Source organism: Ochotona curzoniae, unplaced genomic scaffold (genome assembly GCF_017591425.1).
Source record: "Ochotona curzoniae isolate NIBS_2020 unplaced genomic scaffold, NIBS_Ocur_1.0 contig_66, whole genome shotgun sequence".
NCBI classification, from domain to species: Eukaryota; Metazoa; Chordata; class Mammalia; order Lagomorpha; family Ochotonidae; genus Ochotona; species Ochotona curzoniae.
In genome coordinates this window covers 23,175,095-23,191,009 of record NW_024466512.1, presented here as the reverse complement: position 1 = coordinate 23,191,009, position 15,915 = coordinate 23,175,095, and the positions used below count along the sequence as shown (strand labels likewise).

Here is a 15,915-nt window from a genome sequence, read left to right as displayed (position 1 = left end):
GCCTTCACCATGCATGTGCCAGGATCCCATATGGGCTCCAATTCTAATCCTGACCGCCAAATTTCCCATCTAGCTCCCTGCCTGTGGCCTGGGAAAGTAGTCGAGGACAGCCCAAAGTCTTGGGATCCTGTACCCACATGGAAGACCTGGAAAAGGCTCCTGGCTCTTGGCTTCAGAACAACTCAGTCCTGGCCATTTCGTCTACTTGCAGAGTGAATCAGTGGACAGAAGATCTTCCTCTCTGTCTCTCCTCCTCTGTATATGTGACTTTCCAATAAAAAATAAAACTTTAAAAGAAATTTCCCAGAACTTAAGCAACAGGATATATAGTTTCCTGAACTCAGTATCATACACTTGAAAATCTCATAATGTTTAATGTTTTGTCATGACTTTCCTTGACTTTCTTCCATACTTGAACTTCATTGTATGATCCTCAGAGAAAAGAACAGGCCATGTTATCATTTCCATTTTATTTAAATAAATTATCTAGGAATACAAGGGGTAGTATGAATTGCTGCAGCAAATAATATTTATTAGACTTGAACACTAAACTCCTAACTCCAAGTGTTTAAAGTTGCTTCTGGTATATAAACGTGTCGCTCGAGAAAGCAATACCTGTGGGCAAATCTGATATAGCTAGATCATACTTTGGCTTCCAGTCTAACCTTGAGAAAATTAATTTTTTTCATTTGTAAATCAGGAAAAACAACCAAACCATAAGCACTGCTTTCCTAGGCACATTAGCAGGGAGGTGGATCAGAAGTAGAGCAACCAGGACTCAAACCAGGACACAGATAGAATGCTGGCACAGCTTAACTCACTGTGCCACTAGCCACATTAGGTCTCAAGTATTAAGTCTTTGCTAGTATTTTTTTTTTAAGATTTATTTATTTTTATTGGAGAGGCAGATATAAAGAGAGGAGGAGGGACAGAGAGAAAGATCTTCCATCTGATGGTTCACTCCCTGTGAGCAAATGGCTGGGTCTGAGCCAGTCCGAAGCCAGGAGCCTCTTGTGTAATTGTGTAGTTTCGTTTTGTAGTTATGTAGTTCTGTTGTGAAGTTGTGTAGTTTTGTTGTGTGGTTGTCTAGTTGTGTAGTTTTGTGAAGTTGTGTAGTGTAGTTGTACACTTGTGTAATTTCGTTGTGTAGTTGTATAGTTTTGTTGTGTAGTTGTGTAGTTTTGTTGTATAGTTGTGTAGCTGTTATATAGTTGTGTAGTGCAGGAGTTGTGTAGTTGTGTAGTTTCATTATGTAGTTGTATAGTTTTATAGTTGCATAGTTTTCGTGTAGTTGTGTTGAGTGGTTGTGTTGTGTTGTTATGTAGTTGTGTAGTCATTTTGGACACATATGTCGTGTACGTCACATGGGTCACATGGGTCACATGCATCATTCTGGACACGTGTATTGTGTGTGTCATTTTGGACACGTGCACCATGGGTGTCATTTTGAATACTTGTCATATGTGTCATTTTGGGCATGCGTGTCATGTGTGTCTTATAAGGAATTAATTCAGAAATGTGTGGCACAGAGATAACACAAGTTTGCTGGTGAGTGCTACATCTTGGAAGATGTACTGAAAGGACCCTCTACCTCCATCATCGCAGTGTGTAAATGTGAGTCATTTTACTATTTGTACACCCCTCCTAAAACTGTTCTGCACCTAAACTGTTGACACATGTCTTGTTAGAGTTATAAGCCAGTCTAGACTACCCCCCCCAAAAAAAAGTGAAGTTCAGCAAAATTATGCTTCAACGCTATATAATGCTAAATACTATAATGAAAATAGACACGAGACAGCTGAATAGTAATCTATAGCCATTTTAAGGTGTATAGAACCTGGTTGTGTAGAAACTAAAATTGAAATGTCAACAAAGGAGTCAAGATGTGGTAAAGAACTTGCATTTTTTTAACATGTTGGTTACTCAATACTATGTCAATTAATTTTATAACGTTATAAATTGTTGCTGATGTTATGTCAGGACTTTTAATTGATAGGGATGATATTCTGCCGGCTCTACCTTCAGACCAGAGATGGTCTCCCCAACAAGGTGTTGAATTTGTCTGGACAATAAGATGTTGGACTCTATACTTGGTATATGCTTGCAATGAAAGAATCTTGTGTGAACTTGAACTTGGGTAATGCAACAAGGTAGAGGAATCCACCATGGGGGAAGGGTTTGGGGAGGGGTGAGGGGAATCCCAGTACCTATAAAACTGTGTCACATAATGCAGTGTAATTAATAAGAAAAAAAAAGAAGGACCGTCTACCTCCGTTATCACAGTGCGTAAATGTGAGTCATCAAACTGTTGTGGCTATCTTAACTACCTATCTGAGAATAACATGGATGCCAAAAGAGAACAAAACCAAAAGAATGAGAGATATTGGTGGAACAGACTCAATAAAACAACTGCACTATCCCTGTGATTTGGCTATTGGAATTAATACTTTCAGTCAAGTCACTTTGATTTGGGTATAATTTTTTTAAGGGTCCTAATGTAATTAACTCAAGAGTGAGTGTGCTTCCCTTTCAACAGTTCATGTGATGGTTTCATAGTAGCCTGCCTCAGTAGGGCTGAGAACATCCCTAAGTTTTGTACGTTTTGATAGTTGCAATAGAGATCCTATCTTTAGAAAAATGATCTTACCCAACAAGTCTTGACTTGGCTGAGTTCAAAGACCTTTGAATCCTACAGCTTACTTAAACCTCAGAGTACAATTAGCTTCTTAGAGAATGTGCTTTATACCTTGACATTGCTCCATAAGGCATCAGTAAATAGGTCATCCTATCTGGAGATCTTTGTGTTCATTCACAAGAATTACACTAACAAGCAATAACTCTTCCCTTTGTGTATCAAAGAGAAACAGAATCTCCTCTTAGAAAAAGGATACCACACAGTTATCTCTTGTATAAACAGTCATGGCTATAATTATGAAAATATCATGTTATGAAGCCCATATGCTTATAACTTTCATTGTACTTGATACTGTATGGATGCAATCTCCACAATAAAAGGGTTTAAGATTGAAATTAAAGATTTTAAGATAGCCTTTAAGTAAAACATGGGCCTCTTACTTCCAATGCCTTTTGTAAATTACCTCTTGATAATACCTCAGGTATGTCCACAATAAAAAATAAAAAACCTAAGAGTTAATAAAAACACCTTCCAAAAATTCTTGCATGTATACATGAACATATGTAAACAAATAGAAGAATACCTGTTTTCCACAGTGACAGTAGACTTAAAGGTATTTATTTGCCCAGCAAATTTCTAGGACCCACTAATTTGGTGATTTTTATGTTCTCATATAACTGTTCTATATGAACTCATATAACTGTCTATGATAATATTCTAAGTATGAATTATAAGAATATATTTAGATATTATGAGTTTAAACAATTTCATAGTAAAAGTATAATATACATAAAAGTAGCACTTTCCCTTATGAAGAAAACAAATTTAGTTTTGTCATTAAAAATTTGTTTTTATCAACAAATTGTCTTGATGATACTTTTGGAAGCTAATATTCTACACCGTTCAAAATGTATTTTCTTTTATCTTATTCTCTTCAGTCCTGTAGTTCTCCTGAAAAGCAATCACTATACAAAATTTCTGACAAATCATTTCAGAATTTTAAAATTATTTGCTTTTACTTAGTTGCTAATAAAACTTGTGTTGTCTATGTGATCATTTACTGCTTCTATAAGACATCTTTAAAAACTTCATGGAAGATGTGCATTATGAAAAAAACTGTATGGATTTCAGGTATTTTTTCATATCAAAATAGTCTTAATTCTACTTCCCATCACTTCTCAGGCTTTTGGCTAAGATCAACTATAAATCTGCTTCCCAAGAACTTTTTGAAATACTCTGTTACTGAGTCCATGTTATTTGTGTGAGATGTATTTTCTATATGACTGCTTTTATATTAACATTTGTTTTATAAAATTCTCATTTAACATTTCTCTTATAAAATTCTCATGAACATTTCTTTGTTTACTGGATTACCCTCCTTTTTTCCCTCAGGACTCAGAGAAATCTTTTTCACTACAGTTCATATCTTTTTATGCCAGTCTATTTTCTTCTAGTATTTTATAATTTTGAATAATTTAACATGTTGTGAATAATGTGAAGTAGAGAACTACGTTGTTTTTTATGCTGATATTCTGCACTCCAAACTTATGCTTTGAATTTACTGAGAGTATTATTTTCATTCTAGTATAATTTTGCAGTATTTTAAGTTTTGATAATTGATATTTCTATAATAAAATAGTTAAAATTAATGTTAACTAGCTACATCCTGTTTGGTCTCTGGGTAACCTAAAAAATATTTTTGATTCAGAAGTACCAGAATATTCAGATTATTTTTGTTGGAAGTATTTAAGAGTGATTCTATTATTTCATGGTTATAGTTTTAAATTTTTTGCAGAAGAACTTAAGTTAGTAGGTTCAATTTAAAAATATGAAGGCAAAAGCAATCTTTTTGCTGTTTCTGCTTAAATCTGGAACTCTAATAGTTTAAAGTATTGTGCAAGAAAGGCAGCCTTACTTAAGTCTCTCTCTAATCATTAACCAAAAGCATACAGCTCTTTCTTTATCTCAAACATTGAACTCCTGTAAATTTTTAAAAGTTATTTAATCAATAACTTTAAATAAAAAACTAATAACTTAATTAATAACCCATTGAATGATAGTTGCTCAGTAAAAATGACACAGCATTATTTTTTCTCTGAATCATCTTACTGAACATTTCTTCCTACAAAATTATTTGTATGTATTTTCTATTTCTTGTCTTTGTTCTATGTTCATGTTCCATTTCTTTGTGGTTTTAATTAAGCATTTCATATGATTACATTTTGTATTTTAGCATAACCATTATGCTTTTTTTTTTACTTCTTTTAGTGATTGTTCGAGTTTTTAATCTATATATTTACAACATATCCAAATCTTGCATACAAATAATACTATATTCGATTCACAGATGAGTACTTTATAATAACAAAAATCCTGATTCTCTCTCCTATTCCTTTTATCTTTTTTTTTTAAAGATTTATTTATTTATTGGAAAGTCAAATATACAGAGAGGAGGAGGGAGAGGAGGAGAGACAGAGAGGAAAATCTTCCGTCCAATGATTCACTCCCCAAGTGAGCCGCAATGGCCAATGCTGTGCCGATCCGAAGCCAGGAGCCAGGAATTCTTGCGGGCATCCTGCAGGAGTGCAGGGTCCCAAGGCTTTGGGTCGTCCTGGACTGCTTTCTCAGGCCACAAGCAGGGAGCTGGATGGGAAATGGAGCTGCTGGGATTAGAACTGGCACCCAAATGGGATCCTGGTGTGTTCAGGGTGAAGACTTTAAAGCCGCTAGGCCACGGCGCCGGGTCCTCCTATTCCTTTTATCTTTATTATCATTCATTTTATATAAGCATACATAAGCATGTATATTTAATTATAATTGAGCATTGTTCAAAATAGACTGTTCAAAATAGCAACAACAATCTTCAGTTATAATTTTTAGATCAATGAAAGATAAAAATGAAAACTTTTATCTTTACCTTCAAAAATGTCTTTACTACTTGTTGTGTCTTTAGGTTGGCCTGAGCTGTATCATTTTCCTTTTCCTTGAACTACTACTTTAAAGATGTTTAATTGACAGGCCTAATGGCACCAAATTCCCTCAATATTTCTTGTTTGCAAAATTCTTTATTGGTCCTTTACTTAAATAAATGATTTAAGAGTCAGAGGAATAGAAACAAGCAATTGTCTTCTAGTCCACTCCCCAGATCAAAGCTAGGAGTCAATCCAGGTTTCTCACTGGGTAGCAAGGTCCCAATTACTTGAGGTTTCTACCTTCTGCTTTTTACAGTGTGCATTAACAAGCAGCTGGAAATGACCCTTAAATCCAAACACTCAGATGTGAACACAGGCGTCCTAATTGACACCGTAACCAATAGGCCGAACACCTGCCTCTCCTTTAATTTTGAAACTTGCAAAGTACAGATGTGAAGGTTAGTAATTGTGTTTTTCTGTCAATATTTTCTTCTTGTATGGTTTCTGAGGGAAAGTTGGGTATAATTCTTTTAAAGCGTATATTTACCTGACAGAAGAATATATTTGGAGGCAAGGGGAAGAGAAAGAAAAAAAAATGAGAATGAGAGATTCCCTTTCACATCGCAAATGGCCACAGTGGCTGGGATTGAGCCAGGCCAAGGCCGGGAGCCCACAGCTGCTTCTGGGTTTACCACGTGATTTCAGGGATGCAAACAGGCCATCTTTTGCTGCTTTCCCAGGTGCATTAGCAGGGAGCTGAATTGTAAGTGTAGCAGCCAGGTCCGGAACCAATGCCCATACTGGATGCTGGCATCACTGGTGATGACTTTACCCACTATTGTACATTGCCAGTCCCATAATTCTTATCTTTGCTTCTCTATAGGTGATGGAGTATCTCCTGAGTTTTTTCAAAATTTTTTACTTCCGTCCACTGCTTCACTCCCAAAGTGGCTGCCAAGGCTGGAGCTGAGCTGATCCCATACCAGGAGATTGGAACCTCTTCCAGTTCTTGCATGGAGGTTAAGGGTCCCAAGGCTTTGGACCGTCCTCTGGTGCTTTTCCCAGGCCACAAGCAGGGAGCTGGATGGAAAGTGGAGCAGCCAGGACACAAATTGGCAGCCATATAGGATCCCAGCATGTGCAAGGCAAGAATTTAGCCAATAGGCTACTGCACCAGGCCTTATTTATACTTCTTTTAAACTCTTGCTGTGATAATTGAAACATCCTGGCCTTGTCTGAGTCTGATGCTTACTCTGTATCTTCAGAATATATATACTGTGTGCCTTTGTAACCTTTTGTCTCTCTTTTTGAAATTTATTTATATATTTGAGAAGTTAAACTATAGCAGGAGGGAGAGAATAGAGAAAGAGGGGAGGAGGTAGGAAGGGTAGGAGGAAGAAAAATCAAGATTTTTTTTAACCTGTTGACACCTCAGTGCCTGGAATAACCCAGGCCAGCTAGAAGCAAGGAACCAGGAAGTTCATCTAATGAGTGACAGAGACCCAGAGCATTTGAACATCATGTTGCCTTCCAGATATGCATAGATGCTAGATTGGAAATGATGGCAGAATATGATGCCAGGGCTGCATTGTAAGTGGTAGCTTAAGCCACTGTGGCACAATATTCACCACTGCAGTCTTTTCTTGATAGCTGGATATGATGAATTTGGCAAAGGGAATTGTTGACAGCAGCCATTAGCTACAAATGGAAGATGAACTGTCTCAAGTAAACTATTAATAAGAAAATGCCTATCTTGTGCCAGTTGAATTTTCATCATCGCAGTCAATCTTTTTTCTGGGAAAGACTATTTCACAGGTAATACCAAGGAATTGTTACAGGCTTATGCATTTGATATTTGAAATCCCAAACCAAGGACTCTCTTAGATCTGTTTTCCACATGATATCATCTTTTGGTAGGTGTGTGAGGCTTCTTCATGTCACATTGGAAGCTTTCCAAGGCAGTGGAAATGAAAGCTACAATACCTCTTTACACCATAACTTTCCAATATCACTTCTGTCACATTCTTTCAGGAAAAAGCAAATTATTACGCCAGTCTAGATTTAAAATGTGAGGAAATCCTTCTTACTGGAAGGGAATGCAAAAAAAGTTTAGCAGGAATTTGTCACACATTGTTTCAGATATTTCTTAGAGTTCTCATTCTTCTCAAGCAGGTACTAATTCTTCCAACTGGATATCCTGTCCACTGCTCCGTCTAACACACTGAGAAGGCCCAGCTCTGACTCTTGCACTCCACACTCAGACCATGGAACCTGTGATTCTCTCCATGGTTGGGTTCAGAGTACAGTAATTCAGTTAGGAGAATCCTCACAAAATTCATCTGAAGTATTCCTAGGCCTGGTTCTTGTGCATGCTTGCCAGTACTGATTTTGGCACAGTATGTTGCATGCACCTGTTGTAATTCCTAGGTCAGTTCTCTCTCCAACCCTCTCTTCCATGCAAGCCAATGGGTGCTGCAGCCCAGCCCAATCCTGCCCACCACACACCCAGCCTTCACATAAACCAGTGGGAGCTGCGGCCTAGTCGGAGCAAGCCCCCAGTAACCCCACCAGGCCCACCCCCTGCCCTGGTTCCCATACTTGCCAGTATGTACAGCAGACTGATTCAGTCTGTCCTACATCCCATTCAGCTCTCTTACATGTCAATGGGCATTGAAGCCTAGTTCAGCCCTGCCTGCCGCAACTCTGGTTCTCCTGCTCACCAGTCAGAGTGGCAACCCATGCCAGCATCTGCCAGGTGATGCTGCATCAACATCAAACCAACCCGTACTCACTCTGGCTTATGCATGTAAGAGTAGGAACAGTCAGCACAGCCTGGCTTCCCCCCGACCCAGCTCACATGCATGCCAACAGGTGTTGTAGCCCTGCCTGGCCTGGTCTGTCCCCATCCCAGCTTTCATGGTCACCAGTGGGAGTGGTGATCCAGCAGGGGAGCCCAACACAGCCCCCCTATCATGGTCTCTATCTCCCAACCCTGGTTTCACATGTACTGGTTGGGTGCTGCAACCCAGTGTAGCATGGCCCACCTCACGTTGGCATTTTCCAGTGGGTGCTGTAGCCTGGTAGGGCCTGGCCCACCACAAATTCCAGCTCACACTAGTGGGGGCTACAACCTAGCCCAGCCCAGCCAGCCCCCAGTCCCAGCCTAATGTGAACTGGCTTATGTTGCAGCCCGACCTGGATGACCCATGCACCATTCTGGTTCTCATATTTGCCAGTGGGTTATATGACCTGGCCCAGCTTGGCTCACCCCTGACCTGAGCCAAATGTATGCTGATGGGTACTGTTACCTAGCCTGGTCTGGGCTGCTGCCTGTCTTGGTTCTTGTACTCACTAGCAGGGTCTGTGTCCCAAGAGAGGAGTTTCCCAAGCTCCTCCATCAGAACCTCTCCTACTGCCAGATCATGTGCACACTGGTGGGTCCATGGGCCAGCCCTACTTAGTTCACTGCCTCTCCTAGCAGGATCCTTGGCCTTTCCTGACCAGCCCTCACCCATTCCGGTTCTTACTATTGGGTGCTACAGCCCAGCCATGCCTGGTCCAAACCCAGACACAGCTCACACATGGCTCAGCAGGGCAGAGACCTGCCAACCCATCCTACCCTGACCCTGGTTCTCACTATCACCAAAGGGTGCTGGAGTCTAACCCTGTCTGGCACATCCCAGACCCAGTCCACACTTATGTGGACGGACACTACAGCCTTGTCCAGACCCGGCAGTAACCCCCACTCCAGCCCTCATACTCACCTAGTGGAAACCACAACCCAGTCAGTGAATCCCCTTACCTCCCCAACCAGGCTTGTTCCCAGCCACATATCTTGCGTGTGCCAGTGGTTGCTCTAACCCAGCTTGGCATAGTCCCTCACCTGTCTTGGCCTTTGCCTTTGGATGCTGTAGCATGGCCTGACCCAGCCTGCCCCAAGTCCTAACTCTCACTGATGGTTCCTGGTATCTGGCCCTATTCAGTCTTTCCAATCCCTGGCTCATGCAGACTGGCAGTTGTGACAGCCTAGCCCAGCATGACCTGTGTTCCAACCTGGTTTCTGCAATTGCCAGTTAGTTAAGGTTTGCTCTGCCCTGTCCGGTCTGCCCCCTTCCAATACCAACCCACACATTTGCCAATGGATGGAGCTACCTTGTTCAGCTTGCCCAACCCCCATACCTGGACCACATGCTCACCAGTGGGACCTATGACCCTGTAGGGGGGTTTTCCAACTCCCCCCTACTCAGGCCACTCCCAGATCTAGATCTCACATATGCCAGTATGTGCTAGGCTCTTACCTGGCACAGTCTGCCCCTCCATCTTGGCTTTTGTGTGGGCTGGTAAATGTTGTGACTCAACCTGCCCCACACCCTGTTTTAGGATGCATATGTGGGTGCTGCAGCCTGGATCTGCCTAGACTATTCTCAGCCCCGGTACCCATCAGTGTTGGTGGGTTCCATGATCACACCTAATTCAGCCCATCCACTACCCCAACTGTTAAGCTAATCAGTGGGACTTGTATTTCCACAGGATTGGACCCACTTTTCCCCCGCAGAGTCTACTCCCGCACCTGGTTGTCTCATGTGCTGGTTATTGTCATGGCCCTGCTTGATGTGACCCGTCCCCTGATCTGACACTCAGTCGGGTACTGGGATCTAGACCTGGCTTTCACGTGAGCTGTCATGTGATAGTCAGTGGTGTTCTGTGCCAACAAGCCTGTCTCAGGACTCATACATGTGATGGTGAATCAGTCTGACCTATCAGTCAGATCTTCTAATCTCCCCTCCAACTCACCAGGTCTCACTTCCCTCACTTACCTGCAAATACAGTGGCTCTATTATTGGGAGTCCCTGAGAATTCATTCTCACCGACAAAGTACAGTGGCATTATCCGTGTATGTCCTTGGGCAGTAATTCATCATCCCCAAGTCCTCAGAGCTCGTCAGTGGGCAGCCAGTGGGTGAAGCCCAGTGCCGATAGGTGCTCTGGCTGCCTGTGCCAAGCTGGCACCAGCTGCTTTTTAAGCAGTCAGTCCAGTCTGCGCTAACTCCCCACCTGCGCCCAGCAGCCAAAAGCAACTGATGGAGCAGAGGTTCCTGTTCACATGCCTAATCCCAGAAACAAAAATTTTACTTTACTTTTTTTTTAAATTACATTTGTTGGAGGAGAACCAAAGTATGTGACTTGTACCAGGATCTTATAAAATTTTTTAATCTTTTTTTTTTTTTTACTATGTGAGCTATGTACACAAAAATAGAAGAATTCAAAGAGGTCCAGCATTATGGCATAACAGGTTAAGCCACCACCTGAAACACTGGTATCCTATCTGAGTGCCAGTATTTGTCTTTCAGTGCCTTGCTGATTTCACTTATCAAGTCTCTCTGTGTTGTCATAAACGACAGAATTTATTTCTTTATTAAACCTGAACACCATTCCACTGGATGTAAATACCACATTTCCATTATTTATTCATAGTTTTTATTTCTTTTTTTTGAAAAAAAAATATGGATTGTCAGATTGACAGACAGAGAGACAGAAAGGAAGATCTGCCATCCAGTGATTAACTCTCCAAGTGGCCACAATGGCCAGACCTGAGCCAATCTGAAGCCAGGAGCCAGGAGCTTCTTCTGGGTCTCCCACATGGATGCAGGGTCTCCTGCTTTGGGCTGTCCTCCGCTGTTTTCCCAGGGCACAGTCAGGGAGCTGGAAGGGAAGTGCAATAGCTAGAATACAAACTGGTGCCCATATGGGATCCCAGCACATGCAAGGTGAGTACTTTAGCCACTAGGCTCCTGTGCTGGGCCCCATCTTTCTTTTTTTTTTTTTTTAAAAAAAAACTATTTTATTTTTATTTGAAAGGCAAAGTTATAGATAGAAGGAGAGACATCGAGAAATACAGAGGGAGAGAAAGATCTTCCATCCACTGGTTTACTGCCCAAATGGCCACAATGATTGTATCTAGGCCAATCCAAGCGAGGAGCCAGGACTTCCTCTGGTTCTTGCACATGGGTGCAAGGGCCAGAAGAGTTGAGACATCCTCTGCTGATTTTCCAGGCCATAAACAGGAAGCTGAATTGGAGAGTGGGCAACCAGGACTCAAACCAGCACTGATACGGGATTCTGGTGCCATAAGCAGAAGTTTGCTTCTTTAGCACAGCCCCAGCCCATATCCAATCATTTTCAGGGGTATTGAGTTGTTTCCATATATAAGCTATTATTTAAAAAATGATACTATGAATGTAATACAGCTATCTCTTTTAGATTCTGAATTCTGATATAGAATTGTTGGGTCATCTGATAGTTCTGTTTTAATTTTTTGAGGAACTTCCATACTGTGTTTCATACTTGCAGCACCAGTTTGCACTCTTAGCAATAGTGTGCCCACATCACTGGCAACCCATTTTATCTCTCCATTTAAAAAAAAATGATAATTCTAATTGGACTAAAATACTAACTCATTATTATTTTGTTTTTCATCTTTGTGATAACTTGTTTTTTACATACCTGTTGGCCATTTTTACGTCTTATTTTTAAAAGATTTTTTTTGTTTGTTTGTTTGAAAGGAAAATTTACAGAGAGGAGAGACAAAGATCTTGTATCTTACTGGTTCACTCCCAAAGTAGCCACAGCAGCTGGAATTAAGCCAGCAGCCAGGAGCCAGGGCGAAGGATCTCAAGGCTTTGGGCCATCCTCTACTGCTTTCCCAGGCCACAAACAGGGAGTTTTGTCCAGCATTGCAGGACACAATCCAGCACCCGCCTGGGATCCCAGCGCATGCCAGGTGAGGACTTTAGCCACTAGGCTACCATGTCGAGTCCTATGTCATTTTTAAAGAAATGTCTAGATCCTTTGCTCATTTTTCAATTGATTTTATGTATGTATGTATGTATTTATTATTGCTTTTGAGTTATATACATTTCTTTTATGTTTTAGATATTAATCTGTTAGCAGACATGAAAGTTGCAAAAGTTTTCTCCCGTTTTGAGGGTTACTCTTTTGGTAATTAGTCTGTATAGGTACAGTCTGTATACACACACCAAACAAGCAATGGATTTATAGATGTATTCACCCACCTGGAACTCCAAGTTGAACCTTTTGTATTGGGTTTGGTGTTCCTCCCGTCTCAATAGAAGGGATGAAAATGGGTAGTTAACAATAAAATACTCTTATTCCATTCTTCTATGGTACTGAAAATTAAGTTATATTGGGATAATCTTTTTTTTTAAGTTGAGGTTTGTGAGGTGGCTCACTTAGCATTAGTGAATTCTGTACTTAGAAATGATTAAGATGATCAGAGCTGAGCCACGATGAAAGCAGGAACCAGGAGCTTCATATGGCTCTTCCATGTGGGTATAAGTGCCCAAACACTTGGGTCTTCTGCTACTTTCCCAGATGCATTTGCACAGAACTAGACTGGAATTGGAACAACCAAGACACAAGCCAAAGCCTTCTTGGGATGCAAGTATTGCAGGCAGCAGCTTTGCCTACTAGACAATATCTACCCTGTCATATTTGCGTTTTCAACAAAATAAATAATGTGTGCATTTTTTACACAATGAATACCTGACAATTATGAGAAAATCAGAAAGCACAGATAAACAAAAAGTCACCCGTAACCGTTCCAGGTAAAGTTAACATTTTGCCGCATAGATGCATAACTTATACATGTATGTGTATGTGTTTATCTTCATGCATACAAAGGCTATTCGTAGAGTTCATAGCAACTGTATGTTATAAAATATTGCACTGGTTTAAATGCTTTAAAAATATATTTATTTTAATTGGAAAGTCAAACTTACAGAATGGAGAGATAGAAAAAGACCTTCCATCCACTGGTTCAGTTCCCAACTGGCCAAAATGGCAGAGCTGAGCTGATCCAAACCTGGGAACCTTCTTCAGGGTCTCCCACGTGGGTGAAAGGTCACAAGGCTTTGTGCCGTTCTTCTGTGCTTTCCCAGGCTACAAGCAGGGAGCTGGATGGGAAGTGGGTCAGCTGGGATATAAACCAACACCCATATGGGATACTGGAATTTGCAGGTAGAGGATTAGCCAACTGAAACACCATACCAGACCCTGATTTTAAATATTTTTGCACCAATAAACTTATCTCCTAATTTCATTTTTCCACAAGCTTTTTTAAAGCATTCTAGGTTCAGAATGGATAGCTGCTTTTTAACTCAACTTTTTCAAATAAATTTTGCATTGTATTTGCCTTTAAGTTCTGTGTTCTTCATTAGAAATCCAGAGTGAGAGGAGTGTTTTAGCTTAGTCATTACAACACTCACATCAAAGTATCTGGGTTCGTGTCTTGCCTCTGGCTTCCTGCCAATGCAAGCCCTGGAAGGTGGCCGTGATAGAGGTCCATGCGGGTGACCTGGGTTGCCCTCCCCACTGCCAACTCCAGTCTTAGTACTGTATCTGAGGAGTGAGCCAGTGATTGGGAACTTTCTGTTTGTCTCTCTTTCTCTAAAAAATAATCATTTTAAAGATGTTTAATCCAGAGGATTAGTATATTCCACATTTCTATAATCTCTAAGACCTTTAAACAGAGGTGAAACTGCACCTTGAGAGGCATACACCTCCTCTGTCAATGCAGTCCTCTGACCCAGGACAGTGCAAGATTACTGCACTCCTGCTTTGCCAGCCTGCTCTGCTAACAAGCCTTCAGTGGTTTCTGGTACAAGTTAGTCTACCTGTGCTTGGGCTTCTCAGTCACATGGACATCCACTGGTAGAATGTAAACATGCATCCAGGCACAGTTAAAGATTAAATGGTTGAGATGAAAGTTCAGGAAAACTGCCTTTAATTGGAACATCAGAACATCAGAATGGAGATAACACATTGCTGATCTCCTTCTACAAGGTCTGAGGAAAAGAGGAAGGAAGAAGCAACATAGTCAAAGAAAAATCTTCATTCCAGAAGCTCTCCAGAAATGGAGAAGTTCTGCAAATCTACTTTTTGGGTAAGAAGTTAAATTTATTTTCATTATTGACTTTTCTTAGACACAGACCAAGTGGTAGATTAGGTTGGAGTAGCCATTAACAAGAACCAGAATATTTGATAATGTTTTTCAAAGCTCTGGTGTTTTTAGAAAAGATATTTCATAATATTTACAGATTATATTCTGCAGGGGAGAGTAATATAATTTGTTCTCTATTTTATGTCTGTCACCTTTCTTTTCTCAATTGCTGTAAAATTCCCTACTCTGGTGAGAAACAGAGGAAGAACCTTCCAATTTCATCAGGCTTAGGAAAGGAAACTGTTTTGTAGTCTGTGTGACATGGGGTTAGGATGTGCTCATAATTGAGTCTTGTTAAGATATGTTGATTTTGAAATGGTACATTCTAACAGGAACTGGCAACTTAATAATGTGGACTGGAAGCTGAGATCAGGAACACAAACATGAACATTGTGAGCACTGAGATAATTTTTAAAGAGCATTGGACAAAACTGTTTTTAGAAAAAAAGGAAAGAAGAAAAGGCAATCATTTGAGATATGCATATCCCATATCAGAGCATTGGGGTACAAGTCCCAGCTCTATTTCTGTTACTTCCTGCTAACACGCACCCCTAGACACAGTGGGTGACAGCTTGGGTTCCTGCTACCCATGCACCTTAAAGATCCGGCTTGATTTCTAGGCTCCTGACTTCAACTTGACTGAGGCCCAGCCATTGTGTACATTTAGAGTAGAGCAATAGATGGAAGATCTCCTTGTCGGTCTCTCTGCCTTTCAAACAATTTTTTAAATGCTAAATTATTTTTAAACTATCAAATAAAAAAGGAAAGATAAAGTTACCCCTGAAGAAAAGGTGAGGCATTTGGATGAATAATATAAGATCATATAGCAATAGAGAACAGAGAATTTCAAAACAAAAATTGTGAGTACTAAATGGTTTAGTGGAGCAAAGGATGAGAGGGAACTTTAGGTTTAGTGATTTTGAAAAAGTGTTATCAGATTCCTGGAATCAGCTCAGAGTCATTTGATATCTATGAAGACAGAAGAGGAGGAGGAATGCGATAGCAGAGCATGTGGGCAGCATTTCCTATGTTAGAAACACCCTGGGCGCCACAGCCTTCAAGGCTAGGACACGTATGTATCCAACAAGAAGACTCCAGTGGCCCCAGGATCTTGCAGGCTATCTGTTGCAAACCAAAGGGACGACCCTTTGTTTAAAGAATCTCTTAGAAATAGCCATACAAAATAATTTAAAAATAATTACCGCCCCATTCTAAGGGGACAAAAATTATCTCAGTGCTGATAATGCTTAAATTTGTATCTCAGTCTCAATTTCTAATCCCTATCTACCTTTACGTGACCCAAACATAAGAACTGAGGCTGTCTCTCTCACCTCATAAAACATTGAATTT

The 15,915-nt window shown here is 40.6% G+C and overlaps 1 protein-coding gene across 1 annotated transcript in view; it reads left to right on the top strand.

The window, feature by feature from the left end:
• Positions 1-14,240: 14,240 nt before the first annotated feature.
• ABCC2 (ATP binding cassette subfamily C member 2) overlaps positions 14,241-15,915 on the top strand; it is a 58,490-nt gene continuing 56,815 nt past the window's right edge. The window contains exon 1 of the mRNA XM_040992315.1: positions 14,241-14,508. Within this exon, the coding sequence (XP_040848249.1) occupies positions 14,479-14,508 (30 nt within the window). The 5' untranslated portion in view covers positions 14,241-14,478. The remainder of the gene's footprint in view (positions 14,509-15,915) is intronic.